The sequence below is a fragment of the Coptis chinensis genome, chromosome 6 (assembly GCF_015680905.1).
Source record: "Coptis chinensis isolate HL-2020 chromosome 6, ASM1568090v1, whole genome shotgun sequence".
NCBI lineage: Eukaryota > Viridiplantae > Streptophyta > Magnoliopsida > Ranunculales > Ranunculaceae > Coptis > Coptis chinensis.
The window spans coordinates 77,231,168-77,244,266 of NC_141461.1; the positions used below are offsets into that span (position 1 = coordinate 77,231,168).

General features: G+C 37.3%; 2 protein-coding genes across 2 annotated transcripts; both read right to left on the minus strand.

Annotated features, from left to right (window-relative positions):
- Window positions 1-337: 337 nt before the first annotated feature.
- LOC147494573 (UDP-glycosyltransferase 88B1-like) lies at window positions 338-2,270 on the minus strand. Its single transcript, XM_086569033.1, has 2 exons — window positions 913-2,270; window positions 338-765 (listed from the first exon to the last, which is right to left on the minus strand). The coding sequence occupies exons 1-2, from the start codon at window positions 1,951-1,953 to the stop codon at window positions 418-420; spliced, it is 1,389 nt and encodes a 462-aa protein (XP_086425159.1). The 5' UTR covers window positions 1,954-2,270; the 3' UTR covers window positions 338-417.
- A 538-nt stretch (window positions 2,271-2,808) lies between these two features.
- On the minus strand, window positions 2,809-5,631 carry LOC147494574 (uncharacterized). The gene is given in 5 exon segments (XM_086569034.1): window positions 2,809-3,517; window positions 3,519-3,877; window positions 4,150-4,359; window positions 5,298-5,391; window positions 5,482-5,631. Coding segments are annotated over 5 exon segments (1,089 nt in total). The 5' UTR covers window positions 5,557-5,631; the 3' UTR covers window positions 2,809-3,166.
- Between the last annotated feature and the right edge of the window lie 7,468 nt (window positions 5,632-13,099).

Genomic DNA, 13,099 nt, shown 5'->3' on the forward strand with positions numbered 1-13,099 from the left:
GACATAAAGCACTGTTTTGAACCAGTGCTTATTTCGAAAGATCACACCTTTTCGGCATGATGCACTGTTTCGAACCAGTGCACATTTCGAAAGGCCGCACCTTTTCGGCATAATGCATTGTTTCGAACCAATGTACCATTTCGAAAAGGTTTTTCTCACTTTACGTACTGTTTCAAGATAAACCCATTTCATCTCAAGTGGAATAACTTGGGAGACAAATAACTCATTCATACCTCAATGGATTTGTACAAATCTATTTTTCTAACAATTATCCAGGATTTTCAAGTAAAATGTATTTTAGTATTCACTTGACTTGATTGGCAAGAAAAGTGGCACAGAACAATGAAAACGCTGATGTTTATTTATGTGTGACCGGCTACGATTTCTGCAAGCAATATCTCAAACTCATGAGCAGTATCATTGTTTCCATGACTCGACCAACTCAGTTAAGGCTCTAAGAGAAGACCCACCCTCACTCATTGCTGCCTTTGCCTCCTTGCATATTCTTATAGTCCGTTCTCTAACGACTTTTCCTTGGTCCGACTCCAATAACTGTCTAACTCGCTTTTCCAACTCATTCGCGCTTACAAACCCATCTTCCGTTTGCTCTACTTGCAAAGCAATTTTGATTTCCTCCACCACTATTACCTTATTTAGCGGTTGCTCTGCGTAAAGTGGCCATGCTATCATCGGCACACCAGCGCAAACCGCTTCCAAAACTGAGTTCCACCCACAACAATGAACCCACCCACTGAGTCGACTAAACTGCCCTCAGGGGCCCTGACCCGGGAGTAGCCCCCGACTTTCCTCAAAACCCAAAAGTACAGTGGTAACTATTCACTCCAAAAAAAAAAAAAAAAAAAGAAGTAGTGAGAATTAGTGTTAGTAGCCCCCCCTATTGTTGAATCCTGCATCCGCCCCTGCTGCCACTTGTGGTGCCCATGACTTCACTACTAAACCTCTATACTTGGTCCTATCCAAGAAACCACTGGGCAATAATGCATCCAACTCAGGCTCAGCTGGCGCTAAAAAGCGCTTTGATTCGTCGTCAGTTGGTGGGCTACGCACCACCCACAAGAACCTCAGTCCACTGTTCTCTAACCCAATTGCAATTTCCTTCAACTGAGCTTCAGAGAACAACCCCAAACTCCCAAAACACAAGAACACAACACTTTGGCTCGGTTGCGCGTCAAGCCAACTTAAACACTCATGGCCCTCATTAGCAGCAATCAAGGGTCCAATGGCATATATTGGTGGTTTTGGAGCATCTGGTACACAGAGGCCTTCCGATATCGCTTTCAAAGCTCGTGGTTCCAACGATTCAAACGAGTTGATTATGACTCCTTGCGATTTAGGCATGTGAGTAGCCGTACTTAAGATGAACTCATGAACCTTATCAGTACGATCGAGCATCGGTTTCGGCATATCAGATATTGAGATACGCGGCAATCCAGGGAAATCGAGATAGGTGTCTTGATCATCAAGTTTCTTTGTGTGTGTGGGGAAGTAAAGAAGATGAGCAAGAGCAGAGATGCCAGAGGTGAAGAAGTAGAAAGTAGGGATGTTGAGATTTATACCAATATCAAGAGCAGGAGTACAAAAGCTGTCAATGATGAAAGATTGGACGGTGGAGTTATGAGAGATAGATTGAAGAGCTTGGTGGACTAATGGGTTGTTAAGGCGAAGAAGCTCGAAAGCTAGAGTTTCATTGTGAGGTGAGTTGGTGGAAGGAAGATTGATAATGGGAAGGTAGTAAAAATGGATTAATGGACAAGTCTGAGAGACATATTTGATGTAAGGAGCAGTGGAGCCAGTGTTGTAAGGTGGAGTTGTGATGAGAATTGTGATGGAGAGAGAAGGATGGTGTTTGAGTATGAGCTTGCTTAATTCTACCGCCGAGATCAAGTGGCCTATTGCTGGTGAAGGGTATAGAACTACTGTGTGGTTCACCATGTTGATTGCCCTTAGAGTCGGATAATGTTTTGAGAAGATGGAATAATTGACTATGTATTACATAAATATATATACGAGTCTTTAGTGTAGTTAGGATTGTTGACGATAGTATTGTAAAATAAGAGACCAGATCACTAATGTAATATATAATTGGTCATATACTCGAGGTTACATATACCATTTTTATGCAAAAACTTTAACTAGGGCTATAAGAGGATTATCATAAGTAATTGATGGAATTACAAATGGTATTGGTGTTACAAGTTCCTTTGTAGCAGAGATTATAAAATATGTAGGGCACTTGACTGTATTTATCATGTTTCCATCGTTTTCCATTCCCAGAGGGTATAAGAAAACAATTCGAAATAAGGAATGTGAAAACAACCTCTAAAATATTATCTTGATATAGGAGAAGAAGGAAGAAGTACCAATTGCTATTCAGTTCAAGCAATATTTGCACTATTTTACTATATTAGAAAAATATGGGGTAGGAGGAATAGTATTTTGGTGTCACATTTGTGTCCGTCACAGGGGCAAAATGATAATTATCTGATTTTCAAAACTTAAAAAAACCAAAACTGATAGCATAATGGTAAATATTTGAATGTTTAAATTTTAAAGATAAAAACGGTGAGCCAAATATAATAGTGTCAACACATTATTTTTTAATTTTTTTTTGTTATTTTTGGTTTTTTTTATCTCTTATGTAGACTCCACTAGAATAAAATAAAAAAAATATAAAAAAAAAAAGAAACTGCGTTTTTTTTCTCTCTCCAACTGTAAGCCCTACGTATTCTAAATATTTTTTGCTCACATGCATAGCACGTGCTATTTGCTAGTATTAAGAAATCTATCAGTCACAAAGAAGCAATTCATTTGCATAAACAATCGGTTTCAACAAATTGTGGAAACCAGTTTCAAAATGAAGCTGAGCGATCTCCCACGGGATATTGCTCAAGTGGTAACAATTTTTTGGGTAGATACATCACCACTTTCCTCTACTGTAATTCTATCCTTCTGTGGATTTGAAAGATCACACTACATGTCATCACTTTGATGAAAGCTTGGTGTAACCGTAACCAGTGATAGTCATACAGATGTGTAGGTCGTTTCTCGATTAACGTACAAAAACATAGATCATTTGGTAAAGAAACTCCAAATTAACTAAAACTAGAGCCGAATGGTATATATGCTGCATAAGATTAGCAGTTCTTTACATGCTCACCGTAAGGTTCTGCAGACCAGGAACCAATTCAGTGGCATCAGGGGAACCCAACTCAGACTGCAGTTTTCTTAGCGATTTGCCAAAATCTTCACACGCATGAGAGAAACGTTCTAAAGAGACTTCAAGAGTGAGGGCCTCTGCCTTCATTCCAGTCACAGCACTGGATATATTATCAGATGCCACCTTTATGCTAGTGAGTTCTTGTGGAGGATAAAGGCATGCCCCAAGGTTGTCCACCTCTGCTACAATACATTGAGAATGCCCCAATAATCTCTCCAACGAATTAACAGACTGGCAACTTTCCATGTGGTCTGGACACTTCAGCAAACGTGTAATGGAAACGAATAAGTTCCTTGATGATGACAAGTATGTCAGATACAAAGCTGACAGCAGATTGGGCAATTATCATCTCTTCTGGTGACAAGTCATCACCAAGGTCATCTTCGCTTGAACTGTGATTACTGTGGGACTCATGGGAAGTTTCAGCAGCAGCATCCCTATCAAGAGCATCATCTACTGGATCATTGTTACCTGGTTTCAGATCCTTCAGCTCACGCACTACATCCTTCACAGATACTGCTGCCTGTGTTATGCCTCGCCCAATGGCTGTGTAGTTTGTGGTGGGAGTCTTCTTCAGGGATTCACAGGCCTCCCACACAGTGCCAGCTAGCGGCGGGATATGAGTCAAACTGCGAGAACCTGGACATCAACTTTTAAAAGTTCAATCATCGCATTCCTACAAACAAGTCACACTTTCAATTTGCAAACAACAACAAGTGCATTCATCTAAAAAAAATAACAACAACAAACTTTTACCAACTAGCAATGCTATAGAAAAGCTATAGCAATTAAGCACCCCAGAAAAGGAGAAGAAGAACGAAAGACCAAGATGCAGTTCTATCCATTATATCTCCTGATATTTATACAAATCAGATGTTGTTGAAAAGACATGCGAAGAAGGAGAATATTACCATACGATAAGACTGCCTCTCTCAAAAATGTTAAACTGCACTCAACAACTTTCTTTGCAGATGCATGGATACAGGAAGAAAGAGTAGGTCCAGCACCAACTTTAGTCCCATGAGAAAGGAGGAGGAGCCCCTGAAGCATTTTGAAGTAAGCACTCATGTTTTCTTCCAGTGCTTGCAATTCTGTCGTTGCCTCTTTCCATAGCAACCCAGCTGCATAGAAAACAACCATGAGTAATGACTTGATTCCAGAAGTACATGTATACATAGTAACTTTCCTGGCTAACTCAGTTGTCTAAAAAGACTAAAATCAATATGTGATTAAGATGGGAAGTGATCATAAAACAGGGAGAAGACGAACCATTAGAAATTACCTATATTTTCCTTTTCATCAACATGATTGTGATGTATGCCACGTGCCCACGTACAAAGCTAAGCTCAATAACAATTGGGAAATCAACTTGAGATATGACTATGTTGATTTTCCCTAACATACTTTTAAAATCAAGTCCCCACTCAATTTATATGCTAAAACAAACTAAATTTTATGCTAAAAATATAAGATTAAAAAGTAATGAGATAAAATAAGGAGTGTCCCCGAGTTTTTCGCTACCCAATAATGTAATCTTGAGTAGTAACACGAGATGGCCCTAGGTTGTGCCAGGGTATTTCCATAAGATGAACACTAGTCCTGGAAAGAGCAGGATAACACCGTTTCTTATTGCTAGGATTTTTTCTTACCTGAGAGAAGGCTATACTGGGAGCAACACATGGGGATACTTGTTAGCAGCCTGAGACCATGGAATACTTTAAAGCCATGAAGAAATAGCTACAATTAATGACCAATTCAGAACAGAATACTAACGGAACTTTGGGGGCGCATTGCGGTGGTGTCGGACTACACAGTCTGATGCTAAAAGTCAACATTTAGGTTCCTTTATAAGCAACGTAGTGCACTTCCCTCATAGACCTTCCCCAACATCCTACCACATTCGCAGAACGGGGGACCCACAAATAATTTTCTCAACTAAAACAGTAAAGAAGCCACACTTAATTACTTAATCCACATGCAACCATCATACCATCAATTAAAACAAGAACAGAACAAAATTACTTCTACACACACACACAAAATAGGTAGAGAATAATACCTATTGTAGCCTGTTTTGATACTTGGTCTGCCATTGCAACCACTTGTTCCCATGGTACTTTATCAAGTGTAGAAGCAGGTGCTTCTTGAAACAACTACAGTAACAAAAAAAAAAACATGCTTTCTAACAAAAAGAAGAGTCAAAATAAAATTTTGAAAAGAATAAGTTATGAAATAGGCTTTACCTGAATAGTCTCTTGAATACCATCTGTATATGATTTTAGAGTTCGAGTAAGGTACTTTTTTCCAGCTTTGGCCATTTTTTTTTTTTTTTTTTTTGCTGTTTCTTTCTTACCGCTGTGTTCTTGGAAAAGTTTTGCGGTTTATGAATGAAGCCCAATTGAATATACGTATTTGGGCTGGATCAAGCCCAAAGGCCGAATGGTAAAGGCCTATCCAAACCATTGGACCAATCCCGTGATGCAATTGGGCTTTAAGAACGAGAAAATAGTAAAAAGCTCCAAGTTTACAAATATGAAATGAGTGTTTCTTCAATGTGGATCAGATTGAGTGAGTAGACTCAATGAGCACAATTTGTTGCCTTTGATTTGAGTAGACTCAATGTCGTAATTCCAAATTCGGTGAATTGCTGGATCATACGTTGAATAATGTATCATTCCATTCTTGCCCATTGAAAGTGGGAGAGATGTTTTAATCCCATTTTAGACATGGTCCCCACACAAAAAGTAGTTTTGACAAAAACATAGTTACGTTTATACCTTTCGTCCTCTCTCTCTTTATTTTCTCTCAAGAACCCTCTTTCTCACCGTTTTCTCTGTCTATCCTAGTTTAACACTTTCCAAATTAAGGATTGTGTTTTCTTCTAACCCACTAAGAAGGTTCTACATATGTTGTCATACCATTAAAAATAAAATATATGTTGTCATAGGAAAATGTTGGTATCCTCTTCCAAAAACAGACTACTTATTTCCATCGCTAAGGTGATGGTGGTGATCACTATACAATAGTTTGAACTAATAGGAGATTGTAGCCTGCAAGATAGATTTCAAGGTATTGGTTTCCCCTTTTCTTAGCTATCTCATTCAAGATGTATTCTGCCAATTAAAAAATCGTAACCCACTAACAATTATGTGAAGTTGATGAGATTGGTTACTATGAACTTGATTTGTAGATTATTTGTCATTTAATGTTTGTGTTTGGCGTGATGACAAGTAGTATGTGCTTCGGTGAGCTATTCCTCCACCTATATACTATTATTCAATATAATGTCTTAATTTCTTGTTATGTTGTTTCTGATAGGGTTATATACTAAAATCATTACTTTTGTATTAACTCTAATTCTTTATATTTTGAATGAGAATCATATAGGCAAATATTATGCATATTATATATGTTATTAGTTATATGCATGTGTCTAATACTTTATGTTGTAGATGATATGGTGTGTGGTGATGCACAGAAAATCATATCATCAATACCGTATAAAGTATAGGTAAACGTTCACAACCTAAATGGATTTGGACAAACCATTAGTACGGTTGTAGTATAATCTGGTATTAGTCTATCTTGACTATAGGATTACACTAGTACAATTTTGGGTGTATTGAACAGGACCAAGTGAGGTTGTTTCTCTTTATACTGACTATATAAGAGAACAAACACCTCTATTATTATGAATGTTTGTCCTCTTAATCCAGATATAATAACGGGCACTTACATGCATTGTACATTGCTTTAAATCATCAATGAGTGAGATTCATTTGTGAATCAACAAACTCGATGGATTGGGTAATGACATTGTATGTAAGGTGTGTTGTTGATTATAGAAGGAATCCGTGTCCCGCAAGAAGCCGGGATGATGATGTCCCCTTGAGGAGCTCAAAAAGATTGTCATGTAAACCCTGCAGGTGGATTTATTCTGACATGACAATGAGGTTGAGTGGTACTACTCAAGGACATAAGAAGTTGATCAATGTAGTTGTCAGTAACTTGACTTAATCAACGGACATTCGATATCTTAAACACGGGGAGATCAACGAAACAAGCATATAATATGGAGCTCATAAACGTAACACGTAATTTGGGATTAGGGCGGTAGTGCAACAATGGCCTTTAGTGGAATAAACCATTTATTGACGGACTTGGACCATGTGTTCTGGGCGAACATGGGAAGCCCAAGCCCGTCAGGAGGCCCAACCCTAATTTCTCCTCATGGTCCCTGTTGTAGCCTATAAATAGAAACCTCTTTCTCTGGCCATTTTTTTGACTCAAGATTTTGCTCAAGAAAAGTATATCTAAAATCGGTTCCAAATTCTGTGAGTGAGAGAGGCCAAGAGAAAAAGAAGAGGGTGGTAGATCGTTGCCCACACAACATCCATTCCATTGATAGGAATACAACAGAAGATCAAGAGGTTGCTGATTTTGTAGATCTTGGATTCTCAAAGTTATCTTAGCCGATCTAAAATGTATGATTTCTATCCAAAATCGTGGACACCCCTTATCCGTTGCGCGTGGGTTTTCGTGGTTTGTAATCATTCGGTGCAACCATAACGGTTCATATAGTTTCTATGTTCATTTTCAGAATAAATTTCTACAACATTAATGAATATTAAAAAGGCTAAGGAAAATGAGCCCTCAAATAGCTAGAATGAGACGAATTTAACAGCACCACGCACATAATGTCGTACAAGTGAGATACAATGTCTTACTATGATCATATTTAGTTCAGTTAAACATGTATTTAACAGCACGACATAATGTCGTACATGTGAGATACAGTGTCTTTATGATCATATTTAGTTTAGTTAAACGTGTATTTTCAGGTTATCCAAATACGAATTATTCGATAATGAAAGCCAACTTTTGGTGGAAAAGTCATGTAGAGATGAGAACATTTGATGAGTACTGAATTATTGGAAAGAGACCTGAAGCAATAGTACGTGCAATAGGGATGAAAACCATATTAAGCGCATATTTTCAGGTTATCCAAATATGAATTTAACATCACCACGCATATCATGTTGTACAAGTGAGCTACAATGTCTTACTATGGTCATATTTAGTTCAGTTAAATGTGTATTTTCAGGTTATCCAAATACGAATGTTACAACACTACATAATGTCGTACATATGAGATGCAATGTCTTCATATATAAATATTGTGGAAGGGTATTAGGGGTATTTCATACTATCATCAAGTGGGGGCTACGTCTGGAAGTGGAATAAATCTTCTTTGATACATTCAACGGGCTATTCTGTCCTACTCTTTAAGTCAACATCTGATTCAAGAATTTACCCTTCCAAATTTCCAACAAAGTGAAATTTCGAAATGTCTTTAACACAATCTTAAGTATTAGATAATCCACACGTTTAACTTTTAATCGTTGCTGGCATGCTAGCAAAGCTTCACCAAATATATACTAACTTTACTAAGGTAAAAATTGCCAAAGAATGGTTGGTATCCACTTGGCACCTCTGCATCTGCACAGAAATCACTAGAGTAAAAAAGAGTTGGATTGCTCACAAAAAATATAATAATAAAATAAAATAGTTAGATTCAAGAAGTACCCTGCTGAATGGAGGGTACTATGAAGAATGTTAGCCCAAATTTCATCAATAATAACCAGAAAGGCATGTACTTTGCTCTCTTGTTTTTGAATTTCTTTGATAGTCTCCTTTGCTTGATTCATAGTGTAAATGTCTAATTTTATTCTACGGGATTAATAAAATATTACACTAATGATTTAAGACTTAGCTCTAACTTCGGATGAAGAAAAGGGATGGTTTTGGTTGGTGAAAATTGTTGCTCTTCATGAGTAAGAAGTTGCTTATGTATCCAGCACTATGTAAGTGAGACTAGAATCAAGTGTGTTGGAATCAAGCCAACGTAGTTCTGAAAGTGATTTTTATAGGCATTGAGGGTGTACATATGATAGGACACATGTGGTGGTATGAACAGATGTGCGGTTAATATAAACACGTGTGTAGTAGCTCTAAGTGTTAGGTTGTTTGACCTGGCATAAGGCGTAATGATGGTAAGAACAATGTAATGATGGTAAATAGTTGTAATGATTTGGGTATTACGGCGGGTGGAGGCTTAATGCTAATGCTAGCAATGATGAGAGTAGTAGGTGATGATGTCACTAGATGAAGTCAAGTGACGAGTCGTTGATGTTGTTCTGATCTTTGATGCTGAGTGAGCGAGTGCTCATGTTCTTGGAGTCAAGTTGGTGGAGTCGTTGTGTACGTGTGGACTGTGTGAACATCACGTGTTTGATAGGATGTCCCTTACACATAGTTTCGTATATGTAAGGCATTTGGGGTTTCCCGAATTCTTGAGGCTTGACGCTTCGACTAACTCTAATCTTCCACTCCTCCATATGTTACTTGGAGAAGCAACAAGTGAGGCAGATCAAACTTATATGCACATGTCCAAGTACCATAATAAATCCAATTCCTCGTATCATACCATCCAAAATGTAAGGAAGACAACAAATAGAGATTTATTGTAATCACACACAAATTCTTATTTTACAAATATCCATATTCCATATAACAGTTAATAGTTGATATTGTGGTAAAATAAGAAGCTCCAATTCAACCAATGAAATCGCTTAAAAGAATAACCATAACCCGACCCATTTTCACCAACTTTTCCTGTATCCAGATCATAAAAGATTCAATTAAAAGTATAAAAGCCAAAAGCCATACAAGATGCATAAAAGTTACACTAAGAGCATCATCAACGTGCTGCTAAAAAATTTGTGACACGTCAGCTTTTTGAGTCAGTAAAAATTGTTAAAATCATGTTATGTACCAATGCATTTTTTTTTTCTAAATTTTTTGTTTCTATTTTGGACTGGAATACTTGTCCTGTCCCATTTTTTTTTACAGGGTAAACTTGTCCTGTCCATTATTCCCTCCATTTCCTTGGCACCAATTTATTTTGGCTCCCAATAGTACAAAATCCAGACGTTTCAATTTTTAATTAAAAAAAATAGAAAAAAGTTTGGATGGTAAAACTTGACCCGTCCCATTTGCAAGTGGGGTGGGAAAACTTGTCCCGTCCGACCCACTGCTAAAATTGTCACTATTTTGGTTGTGAATTTAACAATTGTTAAGATAGAAACAAGATTTTAGCAACGCATTGGTAGCCCAAATTGCCAAAAAAAATGCTACCTGTAACATTAGAAATGGTTTTTAGCAGTGCGTTGATGATGCTCTAAAGTGTTATGAAAACGACAAAAAACATCAATGTTGATATATATATATATATAACACTTTTTATACGGCAATTTATACAATGATCTATATCTCACTCTACAAATTCATTTAAGTTTGATTTTTTGTGGATTTTACATTCTCACCATAGAGAACATCCCTACAAAAAATGGGCTCGTTTGGAAATTTCTAAATATGCCAAAAGAGGGTTGCAAAATTTCAAATCCCAGCCGTTAAAAAAATCATATTTTCAAATATACTTTTGAAAGGGATAGAGATTTAAAATGGCATATGAAATTTGTTGGATATGATCTATATAGTGATAAGATCATATCCACAAAGTATTAGCTCTTAGATCAACATAAAAAAAGGGTGTTGTATAAACTGTTGTATAAAAAGTGTTGTATACTAGTGAATGCCCATGTCAGTTAGCACTCTTGACACAATACTTGTGCTTGTTTTTCTTTTTTCGTGAAATAACTCCCAAAAGACGATCTCCATTAGTAGCAGGGGATCAGATCGATGTTATTACTTATTTCACGTGCACACTCAAGTGAGCTTATCGGAGTTGATAACACCTAAAACTGTAATATAAAACCCCGTAGAAACTTAGCATTTTGGTTAATTATGTGTTTAATAATCATGAAATAACCGTATTTTCGTGCTTTTGCAGGTTTGAGCAATCAACGTGAAAATAAGTATAAAAGCCTGTATTTAAGCACGAAATAGGGTGTCTACCTGAAGTTTCCAATTTAGCCCACGTAAAGCCCAAATAAGCAAAAATGACAAATCCAAGTCAGTACAGGATGAACTAGGGGTGGGCAATGGGCCGGGTCGGGCTAGCCCGGCCCTAAACATTTAAAGCCCTTCAAATATTAGGGCCGGGTCGGCCCGGCCCTAAAGTAAGCATAGGGCCGAGTCGGGCCGGGTCACAAGTCTAAACCTCAAGCCCTGACCCTGACCCTAGCCCTCTTTAAAGGCTTTAGGGCCGGGCTTTAGGGCCGGGCCTATATATTTTCTTTTTTTTTACTACATCAGTTTTAAAACTCATTTATATTACAAAAATGTACAATAATCTACAAACTCAAAGTCTAACCAATCTAGTAATAATCTTGTATAAGTCCAAAAATTTAAAATGCACATCCACAATCTAATGAACTGAAGTACATCGAGAGTTCGGAATTTGTTCTTCCTTATACTCAAACCTCACTAAAATTACATTTAACATTGAAATACATAGACAAATAATTATATTATCATTTTAAAGGAAGAAGTAATAGATATAAAGAAGAAACATAATAGTTTTGGTTAAGGGTCATGGAAGTTGTTAAACTATTTGTAATATCATAAATTATTTCTATAATAGATTCAAACAAATATAATATTACCTTTCTTCTAATTTAAAAGTGATTCAAGCTTTGTATATGGAAATGAAAATATTGGCTTTTGAACAAGTGATGGAGAAATGTTTGAGATTACAAATGTCATTTTTCTGACAAAGGTTGTTTTTTTGTTTCTATGTTACAAATGTCTGCTCTGTATTTTGCTTTAATGGTGTGGAAGGAAACCTTTAGTTTTAGACTTGGCTTGGATGTGAATAAAAATATAATTTATAAGAAATAAGTGTGAAAAGAAATTGAGAATAATAAGTTATGGACTTTGACTTGATGATCAAAGGAATAAAGTCTTATTTTTTATTAGGCTAGTGCTCATTGTTCTTCATGGCTGCTAAGTTGACAAGTTTTTGTTATATAAAACAAGTTATTGGAAGTACCCTTGGGTGTAAGTGATAAATTACAAAGGACAATGTTATTTTAATTGAAAATATTTAACAAAGAGTTGGACAATTATGGTATGTGTATTTATAGTGAAAGTATGAAACATGGCCGGTTAGGGCTTGGTTAGGGTCGGGACTATGTTTTAGAATCTTAGCCCTAGCCCTGCCCTAGAAGGCATGCAGGCCGGGGGGGCCGGCCCTAAACTCTGTGAGGGCTTTAGTTGTGAGTGGCTTTATAGGGCTTAGGGTCGGGTCGGTCAGGGCCGGGTTAGGGTCGTTAGGGCCAAATTCCCACCCCTAGGATGAACGTGTCGAAAAGCTTCAAACTCTAGAAGCCCATATCTTCTGAACCTGGACTCCAATGTCGGAAAATGAACCATCAGAACGATCAATGCAATGAGCTCTGCACATAGGCGGGACTTTATAACAAGTTAACTTTTGGACCCTCCACTGGTCAAAGCATGAGGGACCCACTGTGCGGACCCACAGGAATTGGTGACCAAGCTCACACATCAAGCTTCAGCACACGCGTCAATTTGCATGAAAGACTTTTATGCATAACTTTGGCACAAAGTCTTATTTGGTGGGCACAAATTGTAGGAACTGTTATTTCAAAATGACTATTTCTACAAACCGCGAGAACCACACGCAGTGGAATTAATGGGTTCTCACGATTTGGATAGAGAACATACCTTTTAGATTCGGTTTTGATAACTCTGAGAATCCAAGCTTTATGAATCCGAATCAACAATCAACCCCTTGATCTTCTGTTGTATTCCTTTAGAATAGATTGGACGTTGTGTGGACAACGATCTACCAATCCCCTTCTTTCTCACAAAGTTAGA